The sequence below is a fragment of the Erpetoichthys calabaricus genome, chromosome 1 (assembly GCF_900747795.2).
Source record: "Erpetoichthys calabaricus chromosome 1, fErpCal1.3, whole genome shotgun sequence".
NCBI classification, from domain to species: Eukaryota; Metazoa; Chordata; class Cladistia; order Polypteriformes; family Polypteridae; genus Erpetoichthys; species Erpetoichthys calabaricus.
This window is the reverse complement of record NC_041394.2, coordinates 134,384,971-134,405,577: the sequence shown is the minus strand read 5'-3', so window position 1 is coordinate 134,405,577 and position 20,607 is coordinate 134,384,971. Positions and strand designations below refer to the sequence as shown.

General features: G+C 37.8%; 1 protein-coding gene across 1 annotated transcript in view; it reads left to right on the top strand.

The window, feature by feature from the left end:
- The window catches only part of LOC127527166 (putative nuclease HARBI1), a gene marked incomplete at both ends in the record, with an annotated part of 462,973 nt that overhangs the window by 215,194 nt on the left and 227,172 nt on the right, over positions 1-20,607 (top strand). Inside the window, one exon of the mRNA XM_051924928.1 lies at positions 20,504-20,522. Within this exon, the coding sequence (XP_051780888.1) occupies positions 20,504-20,522 (19 nt within the window). The remainder of the gene's footprint in view (positions 1-20,503; positions 20,523-20,607) is intronic.

Here is a 20,607-nt window from a genome sequence, read left to right as displayed (position 1 = left end):
GATCACCCTCACCCTACCCAGAAGGGGGTGTGTTAGGGTTGATTTCACCATACAGTATTTTAGTTGTCCAATGAGAAACACGTATACCAAGTTTCATGAAAATCACTCCAGCCTTCTGAAAGTGATGCTGGAACATATATACACACAAACACACACAAACACACACATCCATTGACTTTTATATGTATAGATAAAGTATTTTAAACATTCAAATGAAAGCGAATGTCACCTAATGGCAAAACTGATAAAGAAAATAATAACAGTTCTCAGCATTGAATCCTGAGGGACCTTGTGTTTTAGTGCAGACCGGAGTACAGTCTTCAGACTTTTGCACATCTTAAAAACAGTTCGATAAGTTTAAACAATTTCAAAATTGCCTGACAGTTTAACTAAATTCTTAACCTTTCGTAGAAGAATGTTTAGGTGAATAGTATCAACATCTGCACTTAAATATAAAAAATATGTTTCCACCATCTGTTAGAATATTATTAATAAGTTAAGACTATTTTAATGATGTGGTCAGAGGTACAAGCAATAGGGACATTTTACTTTACAGCTAAACTCATTCCTATTAATATTACAGTAGGTAGAACTGAGCCAGACAATGTTTTGATTTAATTTTCTCAAGTAAAACATGTAAAACATATTGAGGCTTGAAACAACATAAATATGTATTTATAGTATTTTTTTCCTATTGCACTATATGTACTTCCTGTAATAACTGGGAGCCAGATTGCTTATTCTGTAAAACTGACAAATATACAGTACTTATATAGTGTAAAATTCACATATATTTTGAAATAGTTAAAATTGCAATATTGGTTCACCTATGTACATTTGATGAATATTGTTCAAGCACTGTGTTGTAAAATATGTTGAAAATGGTAAAAGATGTATTTGATGTGTATGTGTGTGAGAGTGAATCCACTGAAATACATGTTCTCATCTTCAGTGATTAAAATGACATGCTAACTATTTTTAAACATTTTCTGAGCTCACTGTGCTCTCGTTATTTCAGTTTCCTTTTTTGGACTTCACCATTGTGTCACTCACTCATCTCTTTTAATTCATGGTGCTGCTCATATTTTGTCTGGTTTACATAACTTATACTGTATATGAATATGACATCTGTTATACACTGTGACAGCATGGCAAGCGTAAAAATGAATACTAAACACCTGCAGATAAAAGGAAGGTGGTCCTGAGGCACTGGTGAACAGGCTCATCTGTCTTTTGGGATATCTGTTTCCACCAACTAATAATGAGAAAGAAAGAAAGAAAGAAAGAAAGAAAGAAAGAAAGAAAGAAGAGATTGGAACATAATGCAATTCTAAACATTCTAATAAATGCATATACAATAATTTAAAAAGAAAGATAACATCTAATTAATGTAATTAAAGAATGATATTGAGATCATTTGTTACTTTTCCTGTGCTTTGCAAACCCTTGGACTTAACTCTTGCTGTTTAGGCTCATTTTACCTTTCATATAATGTAAAGGGTGGTTTGGCCATAACTGTTAATTCTCCATAGCAGTGCACAGCAGATGTGAAAATGAAATCTGTGTCTCTGTAAACTCAGAATAACCTTATCAGTCACTTAGCAATACTTTAATTTTTCCCACTAGTATTACCGTAGTCTAATTTAGACTTTTCTAGAGATCTAAAAGTAAAAATAGAATCTCAAAATATAAAATTCTCTATGGATTCATAATGCCTTTTTTCCTTCTATCACCTTAAAGACAAGACTGCAGATTAGTTTGGGAGAAGGAGTGTTGGTGTTTATACATGTGTATCCTGCAATTGAATAATTCAAGAGAAAGAAGAAAATCAGTTAGATATATTAAGTTTATATAAACAAGATTTATATACTGTATACTGTATATATATAAACACAGCACTGGCTAGAGTCCACCATCTCAATGTTAATAGATGAAAAAGATGGATTTCATGTTGTGTGCAGTGTCTGCGGATTGGTAAAAAAAAAATATTAATTGATGAATTGCAGCATTCTAAACAGTGTCACCTTCTATATACTCCCCCTACCAATCTCTACACCACTCCATACGTATCATCTATTGATTGAAACAGTGCTGGAAGTCTTCTTGCTTGAGGCTTTAAAACAGGCTTGTTGGTTTTGTCTTCACTTCATCCATTGAAGAAAAATGTGTTCCCTTCAGGTCACTTTTGATTTTCGGGAACAAGTAAAAATCACAGGGAGCTAAATCGGGCGAATAGGGAGGATGATCGAGGACAGGAATGTTTTGGTCAGTCAAAAACTGCTTTACGGAAAAAGAGAAAATTTGAGACAAATTTGATGTTGATTCGCTGTTCAATTTTTTCTCCCGACATTATCGCGGCAACTTGTGTAGCATCTATTGTGCAAATACTGACTGGGCTATTCACAGGATATACCTAACCGGTCGGTGTTTTGAGAGGGTGTGTAGGAGGGGTTATAGTTCTATGATTCACGTCCGGCTGACCTCCAGATGGTTTTCCAGGAAAGCCCAAAACCCAGTCCGGTTATTTTTGTGTCTCACCTCGTAATTATTTTCGCTGAGTTTGTTATATATTAGTTATTACATTTCACATCACATTTATTTATATATTTTAACCCAAATTAGTCTTCTATATTTAACAGCTCCAACAATCAACCTACACCTTGTACTTATGAATAAAATATCTTGACAGGTACATGAAGGAAATATTGAAGGACCTGTTGCAGTAGATATGAGACAGTCTAGAAATTTACTTTCTTTACTTAGTTTTTGGCCATGTGTGTACCACAGACCAGGGCCTGTCTCAGAGTAGGAAATGGTTATAACCATCCTCAAAAACCTCAGAGTGACAAAAATTGGGTCCTACTTTTAGGAGTAGGAGTAAAAGCATTTTATCAATTTTCCTAACTTAGGAAACTACTTCTAACTCCACCAGGATTTAGAAGAGCTTTCAGCTGCCCTAACACACTAGAAACTGACAGAAGATGGTATTCAGGTAGAGATCAACACATACATTCTATGAAAGGCTGAATGTTTTGGAAATGCTGAACAACAGTGAACTTGATAAAAGATATCAATTTGACAGTGATGAAATTATATTTTTAGCAAATCTTGTCAATCACGTCATCATTCCTTCTATGCAGAGAAGCCAGTGCTGTTAGCCAAAATTAAAGTGTTTATAACATTACTTGTTTGGCCATAGGTAAAATGCAGCTTTGCAATAACAATGATTTGAGTATGTCACAACGAACCATTTCTCAAATTTTGTACCAAATGTTGAACACCATTACAACGTGTGAGGTGATAAACAGATTTATACAATAACCCAAGACTTCACATGAGGTAATGTTAAAGCAAGTTGCATTCATGCAAATAACTGATTATCTTGGAGTTGTTTGTGTGATTGACAGCAAACACATAGAATGTGGATGAGCATGCATAGGTGAATCACAAATGATATCACAGTAGCAACACTTGAGTAATCACGGATGCAAACTGTATTGTAGTAGCCAGCATATAATCCTGAAGATAAGCCCTAAAGGGGCTGAATGGGTGAAAAACATTGGAAATATCACACAGGTATGCTGATCTCTGCATTCCGCAAACCCCTGAAACACTGCGTTAGACTTTACAAACCAAGGAAGGTTTAAGAAGGCAGGCAGGGACTCCCAGGTCTTTGGAGCCTTATAGAAGGTAAGGTGGGCATCATAGAGAGAAGCATGGCATGAAACTTCAGACGATGATCAGAAACACTTTAAGAGAGAAAGTGACCTCAGTAATAGTGCATGAACAGCTGTGACTAGTTTCATTAACTATTATTTTATGTAGTATTTCCCATGGTCATAACAGTGGGAAGGTGATTCTTCTTAAAGTATGGCTGTGATTCATTCACTGTTAAATAAAAGTGCCCATTATTGCACTTTACTTTGATTTGGTGTGTGTTTCTCGGACTTTCCATCTCGATGCTTGTTGCAGTACTATTCTTGATACTGGTGTGAAGCTTCATGCAATATTCTTATTATGTTTTCCATCTTCTTCTTCTTTTTCTTCTTCTCCAACTACTACATTGAATATTTTTATTCATGTCTTTATTATTTATTCTTGTGGTGAAGCCTTAGTGTTAGCATCAGAAAGCTACAAAACATCATCACAAGTGCAGTTTTGTGGCTTGGGATGCAATAAAATCATGATGCCAATTGTCCCCCATAAATGACAAAACTGATATATTGCAGAAATAATATGCACATTTTTTTATTTAAAACATTGCCTTCAGAAAATAATAGTTTTTTTTAGTTATTCCAAGAATTAGACCCTAGGTAAGGTGGGTTCAAAAGCAATACAAGGAACTCTTAATTTAAATACCTGATCAATTTTTTTTATAATATCATTGACTGGATGTTATACAGCACCCATCATTCTCATAATGGGCCAGTAGGTATCTTGCAAGCCAACCAAAAGAGTATTTTTTCTCAAAGATTTAATAAATAATAATAGTGCTGATGTGATCTTGACAGCTTAGACTGCCAGAATGTACACAATCTGAATCAGTATTTATCACAATTTCAGCTCTTTATTAAATAAATAACCTTTTTCATATAGAACCTTTCTCTAGTGAATACAATTGCAATGTTCTACAAGTACAAGTGATTCAAGTATTTACAATTATTTTAAAAAAGGAGCAAAGGAAAGTTAAATGACATTTTCAGGTTCACAAAGTGAATCACAGAAAGAGATTTAACAAGAGTCTTTAATATTTAAAGTCTAATGCTCTAGCCGCTAGGCATAACTGCCTTCAAACCAAATAAAATCCACAGCTTTCCATTTTGAATGAAACATACTTTTCTTAAATATGCTGCACTTTAAAAGTGGCATAGATTAAAGCAGGTTAAATTGGTTTAGTTTGTTATCCAGACACCATCTTCACTGTGTGAGGTCTGCATGTTCTTTCTGTGTCTAGGGGAATTTTTTTCTGGGTACTCTGGTTTTCCAACCACATGATCATGACATGCAAATTGGGTTGGTTAGTGACTTTACTTTGTCCCAATATAAGTGATTATGGATGTGGGTGTGATTGTTATGTTTCAGGCACAGGTCAAATGTGCAGGTCTGATTCAAGCATTAGAAAACAATAACAAATTTGGAAAAGGGATGCAATTTGTGTTTATATTATTTCCTTTTAAATTACAGTAAGAATTTCCAAATATTTAAACAATATATTGGCACAGAGAGACCCACTACTGTCTCACAGCTATAAAGTTTCAAATCCAGGCCCAGTCATTGTCTCTGTGGAATTTACACATTTACCCCATGTCTTAGAATTTCCTCGGTTTTTCTTCTCTCACTCCAAACACTTGCACTTTAATTAATTTGTAATTTTAAAGTAAAGTTTTATAAGTGTGAATATGTATGGAAATACACTGACAGGTGTTTTTTTTTTGCCTTGTCTCCAGTATTGCCATGATAGACGCTGGCCCCCCTCGTCCCCTTTACCTTGAATTGGATTAAGCAGGTTTGGAAATGAACAGAATTTCTAATGTTGTTTAGACTTTATTCTTTATTCTATTATGTTAAATGTCTCAATAAAAACTAAAGTGAGTACTATGGTTGTGAAACATGGGTGGAAAAATGTTTCCTGCAGGACAATGAATTTTATACTGCTTATTTACAAACAGAAATGAGTTTCAAGTTGTATTTAGTTAAATTAATTCTTATATTTATATTTTTGCAGCTTAGTCAGTTTTTAGAATATACATTACAAACACCATGCATTTCTAATTAAACCTTGTCACCACTTTTCAGTTTTTGGCAGAGGCGGCCTTAGGGGTGTACAGGGCCTAGGGCTGACCAATCCCACGCGGGGCCAGTTACGTCAAATGCTGTTACCGGTATGTGTGGACTGTATAAACTTGAGCATGAATTTAATAAAAATAATGTTAACACACACCGGATTTTCTCATTACAGTATTCAGCTAAATTTTTGCAAGATAACATGCAGAGTTTATCAAAATATAACTGGAGAAAACAACTTGACAAATCTGCTCGAACGGGACATGTGGACCTCAAAAGCGGGGCCCCCTTAGGCGCTGGGCCTGGGGCGGTCACCACACTTGCCACCCCAAACACCACTCTTTGTTTTCAGACTACAATACATCCTTATAGTAAAAAGTCAAACCTGTTCCCTGAATATTAAGTTCCACTGTGCACATTTCACTTTAAAGTTATTTTTCTGCTGAAAGTGCAAAAATAGACTGGTGCAAGCAGTCTAACTGGAGAGGCCACCCAGTGTTCAAAAACTATTTCCATCTCCTTCTGGCAAATTCTTAAAATTTTCCTGGGGATCATGCAGGATACAATCACCACAACAGGTGCCCAGGAAACATACATGCCCAGACCACCTCAGCTAGCTATTCTTGATCTGTGAAAGCAACATTTCGACTCTAAAGTTTCCATTCTGCCTGCCAGTGCCTGGACATTTTCAAAGAGATAACTCCTGCCTCACAATCAAAGTCAGGTACAACATCTGCAAAAGGCAGTGTGAAGAAAACAGAAACAAAGATAAAGGTTTGGGGATCCACTCCTTATATTGTAGGAATTGCTGTAAGGAAAAATGAAGCATAATATTCCACCGAGTAATCACGTGTGACTGAGTCACAAGACACGACTGATTGTAGAGCAGAGATAGTGGGTTTTTGTAGCTGAGAGAGAGGAAGAGGCTGGTTGTCTGGAGGGAAAAGGAGGAAGTGATGTCATCGGAGGACATCTAGAGCTGGAAGAGGAAGTGGATGAGGTAATACTTGTTCCTGCAGGAAGTGAGAAAAGGAATGAGTGCACATGATTAGCCCTGCATACTGGAGTTTCAGCATGAACTAGAACCCCCTTGCTGTCTCCCACGCATGCATGTTTGACAGAAGCCACAGTTCTGATTTATTAGTCACCCTTGTATTCACCTCTACCCCATTCTTGTGAATGAGATTCCAAAATACATGAGGTTGTACATTTAGGAAAGATGGCAACCTCTTATTTATAGGGAACAAACAACACTTTCCAAGAGAGGACCATAGTGATCCCCATCTAATTATAAACAGATATGCCTTTGGTTTTGTGAAAACAAAGTAATTCCCATTTAGATAGATAGATAGATGGATAGATAACAACAACAACAATATTTATTTATATAGCACATTTTCATACAAATAATGTAGCTCAAAGTGATTTACATGATAAAGTAAAATAAAAAAGACAAAATAAATAAGAATTAAAATTAGGGAACACTAATTAACATAGAATAAAACTAAGCAGGCCACGAGACCGCCCAGCCCCCTCTAGGTATTCTACCTAACATAAATGACTTCACAATCAGTCCTCATTGTATTCAGGGTTCTCATGGAAGAACTTGATGATGAAGGTCAAGTGGACTTCTGGCCTTTAATCCATCAATGTAGGGACATCACAATGCTTTGATTAGGTGGTGGTGGTGCAGGTCGCCACCACAGAAAACTGAAAAAGAACAGAAGAGAGAGTAGGGGTTAGTACAGATTTTGGAGCCACCATGAATAATAATGATAATTAATTGAATATACAGAGCATCAGGATTAAACTATGATGAAGCCATGAGAAAGCCATGTTAAAGTAATGTGTTTTCAGCAGTGTTTTAAAGTGCTCCATTGTATTAGCCTGGCAAATTCCTATTGGCAAACTATTCCAGATTTTAGGTGCATAACAGCAGAAGGTCACCTCATCACTTCTTTTAAGTTTAGCTCTTGGAATTCTAAGTAGACACTCATTTGAAGATCTAAATCTATCTATCTAAGATAGATAGATAGATAGATAGATAGAACTTTATTTGTCCCCATTAGAAATTTGGCCTTTTACAGACACTCTTTAAACAAATAAATACTTAAATAGGTAGATAAATACATTTACACATATACACACACACTATGGTCAGAAAATAAACCAGAATGGCTGAAAAGGAAGGAAATTTCCAGTCACAGTGAGTCCTCATACATTCGTATTGCCACTGGTATAAAAGAGCCCCAGTATTGTTTCTTGACACACTTCTGCTGAATAATTCATTGGCTGAAAGTACTCACTATTAGTGTGCCAGAGAGATGATGTGCAAAATTATCCATAATGGCACTCAGTTTTGTTTTAATTCTCTCCTTTGCTACAGCCTCCAGGAGGTCCACAGTGTACCCCGTAACTGAGCTTTCCTTGTTAATTAGTTTATTGATTTGGTGGGCCTTTCTTGAAGTAATGTTTACAGACCAACACACCATGGCACATAAAACTGCACTGGCCATCACAGAATTATATAAAATGTGAAGGATGTCACTTTCCATATTAAAAGGAAGTGTCCACTATGAAAAAATAGCCTGTTCTGCCCTTTCTTATCTAGTTCCGCTGTGTTCCAAGACCAGTTCAAATTGTCATTGATGCGGACCCCCAAGTACTTATAGGAGTGCACGTTCACTACATTCACTCCCTGAAAAGTGACCAGACATAGAGGCTCTTTGGTGCAGCGAAAGTCAATAAGTAATTCTTTGGTTTTGTTGATGCTAAGATGCAGACAATTTTTTTTTCCACCAGATTCCATTACTCTGTCTCATCCCCCTTACTACATCAATACACTGCATAAGTGCAGAATTATATTTTATTGGTGTTTTATTTATAGTCAGTAGTGTACAGTGTTGCACACATCCATAACAGAGACACAGTCCTTGGGTCTCACAAAGTGCAGTCTGCCTGACAGATAGACCATTATCCAGGATATATCTGAGTTTACCCCTTAACAAGGATGGCCTGATAATCCTCAAAGTGCTGCCAGCTTTGTCCAGGTGAGAATAAGCCTTGTGGAGCAGATAGAGAATTGCATCCTCCACTCCAATCTTTGTCCAATAGGCAAACTCCAATGGGTCCAGATGGTCTACCACAAGAGAACTCATATAGTCCAGGACCAGTCTCTCAAAGGACTTCATGATGTGAGAACTAAGTGTCACTAGTCTATAGTAATTAGTTGAAAAGGTCTCTGCCTTCTTCGGTAGAGGAACAATGTAATAACAATGCAATTTGCCAGTCCATTATGTTATTTCACAATGCAATCTCAGTGCCTTTCTTTTACTTCTTGACTTTCTTTTCTTAGTTAAGTGTTATTGTTTCTGTTTTCTACTGTATATGATCAAAATGTTATCTTTCTTTTGTAGCCCTGTTTAAAAATAAGATTTCCCACCCATTCTAAATGACACACAACATTCTTTATGAATAAAATGGACATCCATACAGTATTATTTAAAATAACACCCTCAAGTAATTTTAAGCTAAATCAAGCTTTAATTTAAATAACCTCATTGGTTAAAGCAAAATATTTCCTCAGTGTGGAAAATTCAAATATTTTTTTATTTCTCAAGTGCCATTTACTGTATATTATTGCTACAGAGAAGGCTATGAGAGACAAAGGGAGTAAAGGAAATAAAGAAAGAAAGTACTGAGTGCATTTGTCTTCCTCTGCTTGTGTGTGAACATGTGTATGAATGAGCATATGTGTATATAAAAAAAATTGTGTGGGTAGAAACACAGTTTACTGCAGGCTGGTTTCTGTACAGAAAATGCCAGCCAGTGATTAATCTCGTATGTCGCCGAGTTGTGAAGCTGAGAAATGAAAGAGGCTGTGCCCTCCATGTTCTCCACTCTTGTTAATGTGTTTTCCTGTCAAGCCTCTAAGCCTGGTCACCGGCTTAGCTAGTAGCATTGATTGATGGTAAGGGAAGGCCTCCCATCTTTGAATAAGGATCTGTTCAGTAAACACATAAAACAGATAAATGCAAAGCTGACTGCATTAACCACAGTGCTGCCAGATGCACAGCCAAAAGGGACATAATAGAACATTAGACTGTAATGTGATCTTTGCAGTGTATGCTACTTGCTTTGTGCTGTACTACTGTGTTACTGTACTGTAGGCTCTGTTTTGGAGAAGCTAGATCACATTTGACAGACAGCAATGCAAATGGCTTGCTTGCTTCTTAGTTTGAAAGGTTTTCTACAATTTACCCTTTAAATATAAAGTATGTCAGATTCAACAAGATAGGAAACCAAACCCATTGTGCCAACCTAACCTGCCTCATTCTCCTACTAATGTTAATTACTTGCTAACATACCCCTTTGATTATACACAGTATTTCTGACATCACTTACTTAACATTTTACAAGACACTATGTGTAGCGACAGCATGGTATTTACTTTTTACCATGACAGCATATTTAACAATGACCCTATCTATATACTTTATATAAAAAAGAATGTCTGCTTGTCCTGTACAACCCTACACCCTTTGACCGTTATGGACCAATTTGACATAGTTGCTCTCTACTTTGAAAAGTTTGACCCTGGGGCCCAGAGAGTTTTTGTTTTTCCTGTGTGCTACATTTTGTACACCAGTGGCAACTGCTGGCTTAGAGCAAGTGAAATATATGAAAAGGCTGAAGCCAGACTAGCAGAAAAAATTACCAGAGTTTACTTACCCAAGCAATACTGTGTGCTGTTTCTTTCTACTGTAATATAACAAGGAGACTTGTACGCTTTTGCAGGGAGGTTTTGGGTGAGGCTTGATCAAGAGAGGGAGTACAGCACAATGCAAGGTAAAATCAAATGGTTGTTGTTTAACTCCTGCTTGGTCAGCTTTTCTTCATAACTTAAGCAATGTGAACTGTCCACCATGAACTAAGAGGACGAGGAAAACATTTCAGTGTCTATAGTTACAACCCAGAAAAGAGTTGCCACAATTCTTGAATCTAATTGGACCCAAAAGGAACAAATTCTCAGCTTACGAGAGCAGAGACATTGATAGAGTGTCAATGTGGATGATGGATTGGACAGCAAGGTCACCATTTCAAAGAATATGTAAACTTTTGCCTTCTTTCCTTAACCCATTCTACAAATATACCCAGGCAGTGCCAGGCATTTAGGTTTGTAAAATTATACTTTCCAGGATTCCAATAAACCTTTTTAACACTAATGGCAGGGATGATTAACCCAATCCATGAACAGCAGCTGCAAGCTTTCATTTCAACCAATTTTAATCCTTGTAGTTACCCTAAACATTTTATTTAATTAGATGTTGTCTTATCGTGTTATCAGATTCACACATGTATGGCATGGACCTTAAAAGAAATGTATCAACTAATCTCTTAAGTTCTTTTACCTGTAACCTCTTACATATTTCACTGTCTATGCTGTACCCCATGTGGTTCACCCTCTGGACCTCTAAGGCAGGCTGCTCAATAACTGGGACGGTCTTTAATTTTAAATATTTATTTCAAACCATTTTATCACTAAAGAGGTCTTTTCAAAGGTTTCCCCTTGTGCCCTTAAGGGACTGCAGTTAGACAAGGAATAAACAATCTAACCTCCAGGCCTGCGCTAGCAGCAGTCAAAAAGAAGCATTGGCTTTAAACTTTCACTCACAAACTACACAGAATTTATTTGCATTAAAAGCAGTAACAACAAGTACAAAGTAATAAATACAATCATACAACCTGGATGGGTTAAATCTTCTTGTAGTGCCATTAACAACAGCAAGATACTAAATGAACATTTCCAGGTGGCTCATTTTCTTTGTTGCAGATTATGTCTTCTTCATCGAAAACAAAGAGAAAGAAAATCAAAACTCTTTGAAAAATGTCAGTTCTGTAAAAGACAGCAGTTCCCACTCCTTTCATGCTCATGTAAAACAATGCACTCTGGATCACCTAGTATCAGGTTTTAATCACTAGCTAGTTTCCTGTGATTCCAAACTCCTAAACAATTCAAACTATGCAAAACAATTTAAAATCTCACTTTGAGTTCCATCTCTCCCATTATGCACTATACACCTATTCAGTTTGACCAAACTTAGGATAAAGGATGGTGAAAACTTTAAAGTGTCCCCTATGCTGATGTCTTGCTTGAGCTCTGTACCTGTTACTTCAAAAAATAATCTCAATCACAGGTTTAATTTATCTTAATATTCACATAGATGTTTCTTGCTGCCAGATCTTTTGGTTGATTGAAGTCTTTTTGGCTTGTATTTCACATTGTTGCTTTCTTTTAATGCACTTGCAATTAAAAATATTTATGCACCCATGTGTTTCCGATAATGCAGCTCATTTAAAAAAATATTTCAAGAAGAAAAAATTTTAATTTAAGGATGCTGAACAGCTGCAGTCTCCATATCATTTTATTGTTTTTCTCTAAAAAGTAAATATATATAGTGGTTTGAATTTATGATGTAAAATCAGAATCACATTTATTTGTTAGTAGTTAATGTAAATGCATTTAAAAGAATGATAACAAGAACAAGGAACAGAATATTTAATTAAAGGGCACATTGTAGTAAATAATTTTAATTAAGGAAAAAGTTGCATCTTAAGTCTGTAGCCACCGAGGCTGTCCAGAAACACTGACTGGTCACCCCTTCATGAAACCATGTTTAAGTGCTTGAATAAAGTAACATGCAAATTTGATTCCATAAGCTTTCTATTGCCCCCTAATGATAATTATTTTCTCTTCTGCTTAATCCAATTCAGGGTTATAGGGTGCAAGATCCTCTTGCTGCAGCAATTGGTGCAAGACAGGCATCAACTCTGTTCTGAACACCATTTCATCACAGTGCACAACACTCTCATTAGGCCAGTGTAAAGTCTCCAGTTAATCAAACACATTTATCTTTGGGGTGTGATATGAGATTTGAAACCAGACATCAGTGACTGTGAAACTGAAACATCTAGAGGCAGACTTATGCGGGAAGGGACCTTGAGCTTGAACCATTTTTCTGGCCCCCCATAGGAGTTCTGAGGGAACCATAGAAAAAGTAGTATGTACAGTGCATCCGGAAAGTATTCACAGCGCATCACTTTTTCCACATTTTGTTATGTTACAGCCTTATTCCAAAATGGATTAAATTCATTTTTTTCCTCAGAATTCTACACACAACACCCCATAATGACAACATGAAAAAAGTTTACTTGAGGTTTTTGCAAATTTATTATAAATAAAAAAACTGAGAAATCACATGTACATAAGTATTCACAGCCTTTGCTCAATACTTTGTCGATGCACCTTTGGCAGCAATTACAGCCTCAGGTCTTTTTGAATATGATGCCACAAGCTTGGCACACCTATCATTGGCCAGTTTTGCCCATTCCTCTTTGAAGCACCTCTCAAGCTCCATCAGGTTGGATGGGAAGCGTCGGTGCACAGCCATTTTAAGATCTCTCCAGAGATGTTCAATCGGATTCAAGTCTGGGCCATTCAAGGACATTCACAGAGTTGTCCTGAAACCACTCCTTTGATATCTTGGCTGTGTGCTTAGGGTCGTTGTCCTGCTGAAAGATGAACCGTCGCCACAGTCTAAGGTCAAGAGCTCTCTGGAGCAGGTTTTCATCCGGATGTCTCTGTACATTGCTGCAGTCATCTTTCCCTTTATCATGACTAGTCTCCCAGTTCCTGCCGCTGAAAAACATCCCCACAGCATGATGCTGCCACCACCATGCTTCACTGTAGGGATGGTATTGGCCTGGTGATGAGCGGTGCCTGGTTTCCTCCAAACATGATGCCTGGCATTCACACCAAAGAGTTCAATCTTTGTCTCATCAGACTAGAGAATTTTCTTTCTCATGGTCTGAGAGTCCTTCAGGTGCCTTTTGGCAAACTCCAGGCGGGCTGCCATGTGCCTTTTACTAAGGAGTGGCTTCCGTCTGGCCACTCTACCATACAGGCCTGATTGGTGGATTGCTGCAGAGATGGTTGTCCTTCTGGAAGGTTCTCCTCTCTCCACAGAGGACCTCTGGAGCTCTGACAGAGTGACCATCGGGTTCTTGGTCATCACCCTGACTAAGGCCCTTCTCCCCCGATCGCTCAGTTTAGATGGCCGGCCAGCTCTAGGAAGAGTCCTGGTGGTTTTGAACTTCTTCCACTTATAAATGATGGAGGCCACTGTGCTCATTGGGACCTCCAAAGCAGCAGAAATTTTTCTGTAACCTTCCCCAGATTTGTGCCTCGAGACAATCCTGTCTCGGAGATCTACAGACAATTCCTTTGACTTCATGCTTGGTTTGTGCTCTGACATGAACTGTCAACTGTGGGACCTTATATAGACAGGTGTGTGCCTTTCCAAATCATGTCCAATCAACTGAATTTACCACAGGTGGACTCCAATTAAGCTGCAGAAACATCTCAAGGATGATCAGGGGAAACAGGATGCACCTGAGCTCAATTTTGAGCTTCATGGCAAAGGCTGTGAATACTTATGTACATGTGCTTTCTCAGTTTTTTTATTTTTAATAAATTTGGAAAAATCTCAAGTAAACGTTTTTCACATTGTCATTATGGGGTGTTGTGTGTAGAATTCTGAGGAAAAAAATGAATTTAATTCATTTTGGAATAAGGCTGTAACATAACAAAATGTGGAAAAAGTGATGCGCTGTGAATACTTTCCGGATGCACTGTAATTGTCAAAGCTTAAGACTTGACTAAGCAATGCACAAGAAAAACAAGTAATGTGAGAATTTGTGAAAGGTTTATGTATAGCAGCAGAAAAACACAGAACCATAGACAGAGAGGGTCTAAATAATCATCAGAGTATGGTAAACCTTGTCAAATGTTAAAACAAAAAGAGTCAGATCCATCAACAATGTATCTGAAGAGAGAAAGAGAGACAGAAGGAGAGGTGGAGGAAAAGATATTTTAAGACAATATTCAGGCACCTACCGTGTTTCCCCGAAAATAAGACAGGGTCTTATATTAATTTTTGATACAAAATATGCACCAGGGCTTATTTTCAGGGGATATCTTATATTTATTCATGTATAACAATATACATTTATCCAAATACAGTCATGTCATCTTCTTCTGGAATATCGTCATAACTCTCCACGTTCAAACCCTGAATTTCAGCCTGAATTTCTTGCTACTCCAGCCGCTTTTAGGATCCTCCAGGGACGAGGTGAGTGCTTCAATGTTTGATGAATGGTTTGATGTGGTGAAACAAAGTGCCGACATACAAATGCATTTGTGGTGCTTTGATATTCAAGTGTCGCATATTTCCCAAAGTAATGGCACGATACATTTTAAAAGTCTCACATACAGTACCATCTTCTGTGACATCTTTTTTTGTTTTTCTTTGCACCTTCACAATACCATCAGAATGTACAGTGGCGTATTTCAGCCACAGAGAAAAAAAAAAAAGGACATAATGAAAATAAATAGGACATAAAGTGGAAATTTCGGCTTTAACCTTGAAATATCCACTTTAACCACGTAGTTTATCATTAAAGCAGATCGTCGTAAACATCATCTTAAACCCGACCCAGTTTGGGACTTCTGGGGCTTCCTCCTGACCTGACAGCAGTGGCAGACAGCAATAGATTGCCACACAGAACACATTACATTTATAATATTCAGGCCCGGTCTTAGGTATTATGGGGCCCTAGGCAAAAGGGGGGTCCAGGGGCCCCCTGAGGGGGGCGGAGCCCCCCTGGAAGCTCTGTGAAATGCGTGAAAATTAGACCAAGGAGTCGATCTGGGGCCCCCCGGATGCCGGGGCCCTAGGCCGTCACCTACTTCGCCTATGCCTAAGGCCGGGCCTGATTGGGACAAATAATGCTGTAGTATATCTATAATAATAAAAGGCAAAGTCCTCACTGACTGACTGACTCACTCACTCACTGACTGACTCATCACTAATTCTCCAACTTCCCGTGTAGGTGGAAGGCTGAAATTTGGCAGGCTCATTCCTTACAGCTTACTTACAAAAGTTAGGCAGGTTTCATTTCGAAATTCAAAGCGTAATGGTCATAACTGGAACATATTTTTTGTCCATACACTGTAATGGAGGAGGCGGAGTCACGTATCGCGTCATCACGCCTCTTACGTAATCACGTGAACTAAAAACAAGGAAGAGATTTAAAGCACGAGTCACACGCGGGAACGAAGGTAAATGACGTTAATTTTTGACTGTCTTTTAATACTGTGTAAGCATACATATTAACACATGTGCAATTAAACGTGTGCATTTACGGGGTGATTTCTCAGGCTTAAAAGCTCACCTTTTATCAAACGCGGGAACAAAGGTAACTGATGTTGTTCACCGTCTTTTAATACTGTGTAACCATACATATTAACACATGTCCAATTAAACGTGTGCATTTACGGGGTGATTTCTCAGGCTTAAAAGCTCGCCTTTTACTAAAAAGGTAAATGCAAAACTATTTTCAATCAGTTTATTGAAACGCTCCCGTTAAGGATTGCAATAACATATTCGCGAGATAAAAGAACGAAGTAGGAGGAAATGGAGGAACAGCCGCAAACAGCGAAGAGCAAAAAATTTATTAAACAATTGAGAACGGAGCGAGTTAAGCATACAAGCATGTTCATAAGGGAAACAAAGCACGGTGTAAAACGTAAGTTTAAATTAAGTTTATAGAAACGCTCCCGCTGCGGATTGCAATAACATATTCGCGAGATAAAAGTTTAATGAGAAGACACGAGGTATAAACGAACCACACGCCGTGGCGCAACGTTAGGGGCAACAGTTTCAACCATTCTATGATCTGCTTCTCACAACTGAAAGACGGCACATGGCGGATGTTAGCCGACTTGCTGACCGCAACGTTACGGGCTTCAAGCATGGCGCTGACGCCACATCTCAGTGCCAACACTTTGCAGACTGTACTTAAAAGACACGCCCTCCTCATTGGACAGTTAAAAACACCAATCAAACTAACGATGACATCAAGTATTACCCAATCAAAACTAGGAAAGGAGGCATCTTCATAAAATGCGTGTGGGATGATTTGCATGAGACGCTGCTTTAAAAAAAAAATGATAAAAAAAATACGGGATAAATCCCGTCCAGTATTGATTCAAAACGGGACGCGCAATTTCATTCTCAAACGCGGCACGATTCCGTATTTTAAAGGACGGGTGGCAACCCTACAGTGCCAGGTAACCACCCATACAATCACATTGTGATTCAGACTAGGAATGCAATGAATGTAATTACCCCGATCTACATACAAGGCGAAAGTCTTGCAACATTCAAAGATGATGGTTTGGGATAATTAGTACTTATTAAGTACACCATGGAACATAAAAGAGCTTATGAAGCCTTGAACCGAAAAAAGCAACATCTCAGAGATCGTACAAAAAAAAAGGAGCAACAGTTTCAACCATTCTATGATCTGCTTCTCGCAACTGAAAGACGGCACATGGCGGATGTTAGCCGACTTGCTGACCGCAACGTTAGGGGCTTCAAGTATGGCGCTGACGCCACATCTCAGTGCCAACACTTTGCAGACTGTACTTAAAAGACACGCCCTCCTCACTGGACAGTTAAAAACACCAATCAAACTAACGATGACATCAAGTATTACCCAATCAAAACTAGGAAAGGAGGCATCTTCATAAAATGCGTGTGGGATGATTTGCATGAGACGCTGCTTTAAAAAAAAAATGATAAAAAAAATACGGGATAAATCCCGTCCAGTATTGATTCAAAACGGGACGCGCAATTTCATTCTCAAACGCGGCACGATTCCGTATTTTAAAGGACGGGTGGCAACCCTACAGTGCCAGGTAACCACCCATACAATCAGATTGTGATTCAGACTAGGAATGCAATGAATGTAATTACCCCGATCTACATACAAGGCGAAAGTCTTGCAACATTCAAAGATGATGGTTTGGGATAATTAGTACTTATTAAGTACACCATGGAACATAAAAGAGCTTATGAAGCCTTGAACCGAAAAAAGCAACATCTCAGAGATCGTACAAAAAAAAAGGAGCAACAGTTTCAACCATTCTATGATCTGCTTCTCGCAACTGAAAGACGGCACATGGCGGATGTTAGCCGACTTGCTGACTGCAACGTTAGGGGCTTCAAGTATGGCGCTGACGCCACATCTCAGTGCCAACACTTTGCAGACTGTACTTAAAAGACACGCCCTCCTCACTGGACAGTTAAAAACACCAATCAAACTAACGATGACATCAAGTATTACCCAATCAAAAGTAGGAAAGGAGGCATCTTCATAAAATGCGTGTGGGATGATTTGCATGAGACGCTGCTTTAAAAAAAAAAATGATAAAAAAAATACGGGATAAATCCCGTCCAGTATTGATTCAAAACGGGACGCGCAATTTCATTCTCAAACGCGGCACGATTCCGTATTTTAAAGGACGGGTGGCAACCCTACAGTGCCAGGTAACCACCCATACAATCACATTGTGATTCAGACTAGGAATGCAATGAATGTAATTACCCCGATCTACATACAAGGCGAAAGTCTTGCAACATTCAAAGATGATGGTTTGGGATAATTAGTACTTATTAAGTACAACATTGAACATAAAAGAGCTTATGAAGCCTTGAACCGAAAAAAGCAAGATCTCAGAGATCGTAAAAAAAAAAAAGGAGGTAATGTCGTTTTACTCGCTGTAGATTTTACTCAAACATTACCAGTTATTCCACGAGGGAGACCAGCAGATGAACTCAACGCGTGTTTAAAATCCAGGCTTCTCCCACGGTCGGTTATATGTCGCGTGTTATCGGGTAGGTACACCAAAAAATGTATACATTTAAGCATGTAATGGGCAAAGAAAAAATGAGGTATACCCGAAGGCACTGCAGTAGTACTCAATGTAACTTTACTTCTTAAATGTTAATGTTTTACTGTTTAATAATTTATACGCTTCTTATATATTGTTCAAATTCTTTTATGAAAATACCAGTGACAGCGCAATGCACGATAACATGGAGTGAATACACCATACGCATCTGCCCACGGCCGCCCTGGTGTGCGCAGATAGGAGTTGATTCTAAAATAAAATAAACATAAAAGAGTAATACATTCATCACCCATAAAGCGGATAGCAGACGTGACGTATTATATGTGTACCACATTTCAAGTCAATACGTGAAACGGTTTGCAAGCTACATGTGATTTAAAATCCTGGACAGACCAACGAAAAGCCACGGTAGCAAATTATTGAAGAAGATTTTACTGTTTAATAATTTATATTTATATGAAATGTGCTTCTTATATATTACTTCATATTCTCATATGGTAATGATGTTAATGTTGTTTATATTGATTTCTATGTTATTGTAAGTGCATCTATGTGTGTATATGTATGTATGTGTATATATATATATATATATTTATATATATATATATATATATATATATATATATATATATATATATATATATATATATAAAAAATATATGTGTATATGTATATATAATATATCTGTATATGTGTGTATATGTGTGTGTATATGTGTATATGTATATATATATATGACAGCAACACTCATAACAATGACAACACAATTACATTCACAATCATGTTACGTTATTTTTAAAATGTTTCCTTTACTTTTTCATAACCTCTTTAACACACTACTTCTCCGCTGCGAAGCGCGGGTATTTTGCTAGTTTAAGTATATATGACAATTGCTCACTCGGACAATTTGTTTTGGGGGCCCCCAAGAAGGCGGGGGCCCTAAGCTATAGCTTGTGTAGCTTATACGTAAATCCTGCACTGATAATATTCCAGCTCTTTGCACATTTAGAATTCTTAGATTTATACTTGCTATCACATTCATGATGAAATGCATTAAAAATATGTATGTTACATTTTACAGATAAATCGTTAACTTTAAATAATGAATACTGTTAATAGTTACACATATGGGGTGGCATGGTGGCAGCGCAGTAGCGCTGCTGTCTTGCAGGGAGTCACGTCCCTTGTGATCCCTGCCTGGAGTTTGCCTGTTTTCCTGGTGGGTTTCCACAGTGTGCTCAGTTTTCCATCCAAAGACATGAAGGTTTGGGGATTTGGTGAAGCTACAATGACGCCAGTGTATGTGTGTGCTTGTGTTCACCTTGCGATGAGCCGATGCCCCGTCCAGGGATTTTGTTTCTGTCTTGCGCTGATGAAATGGGCGTATCCCCGAATTGATGGATTTAATCATTAAACATCTTTTTCAGAGATATTGTGGCAAGGTGTCCTCGGAATTTAATGGACGTTTCAGACACGTGTGGCATCGCGTTTAGTATAAACCTGGCCTTAGGCGCCTTATTTTTCAGCTGACAATCTTGACTAGGGCTTATTTTTGGGGTAGGGCTTATATTACAGAGCAGCCTGAAAATCATGCTAGGGCTTTCGGGGAAACACAATAGTTATGTTTACAAAATCAGGTATTTTTTAGCTGTTAAGATTAAACTAAGAAAATATTAAAACAAAAGTAAAGAAAATTAAAAATAAACATTAAAAGGTAAAATAAAAATGAAACTACATCAGTAGGTTTAGTTTTTCACTAGTTTTCTGATTCTGGACACTTTTGTCCAGCTACCTATAACTTGGCCTCTTGTTCAGTATACACAAAGATAGGGCCAACTGGATAATTGAACAGTGTCCAGTTTGCGGTCTGTTAATGACAACATTCGGCTCAGGTATGTCAAGTTTAGAGAAAAGTTTTATTGTCAAAAAGGATTTCTCACTACTGGGTGAAGTGACAGGTACGAAAATGCAACAACCTGATCAAGCTGAAACATTTTTCTCTTGTG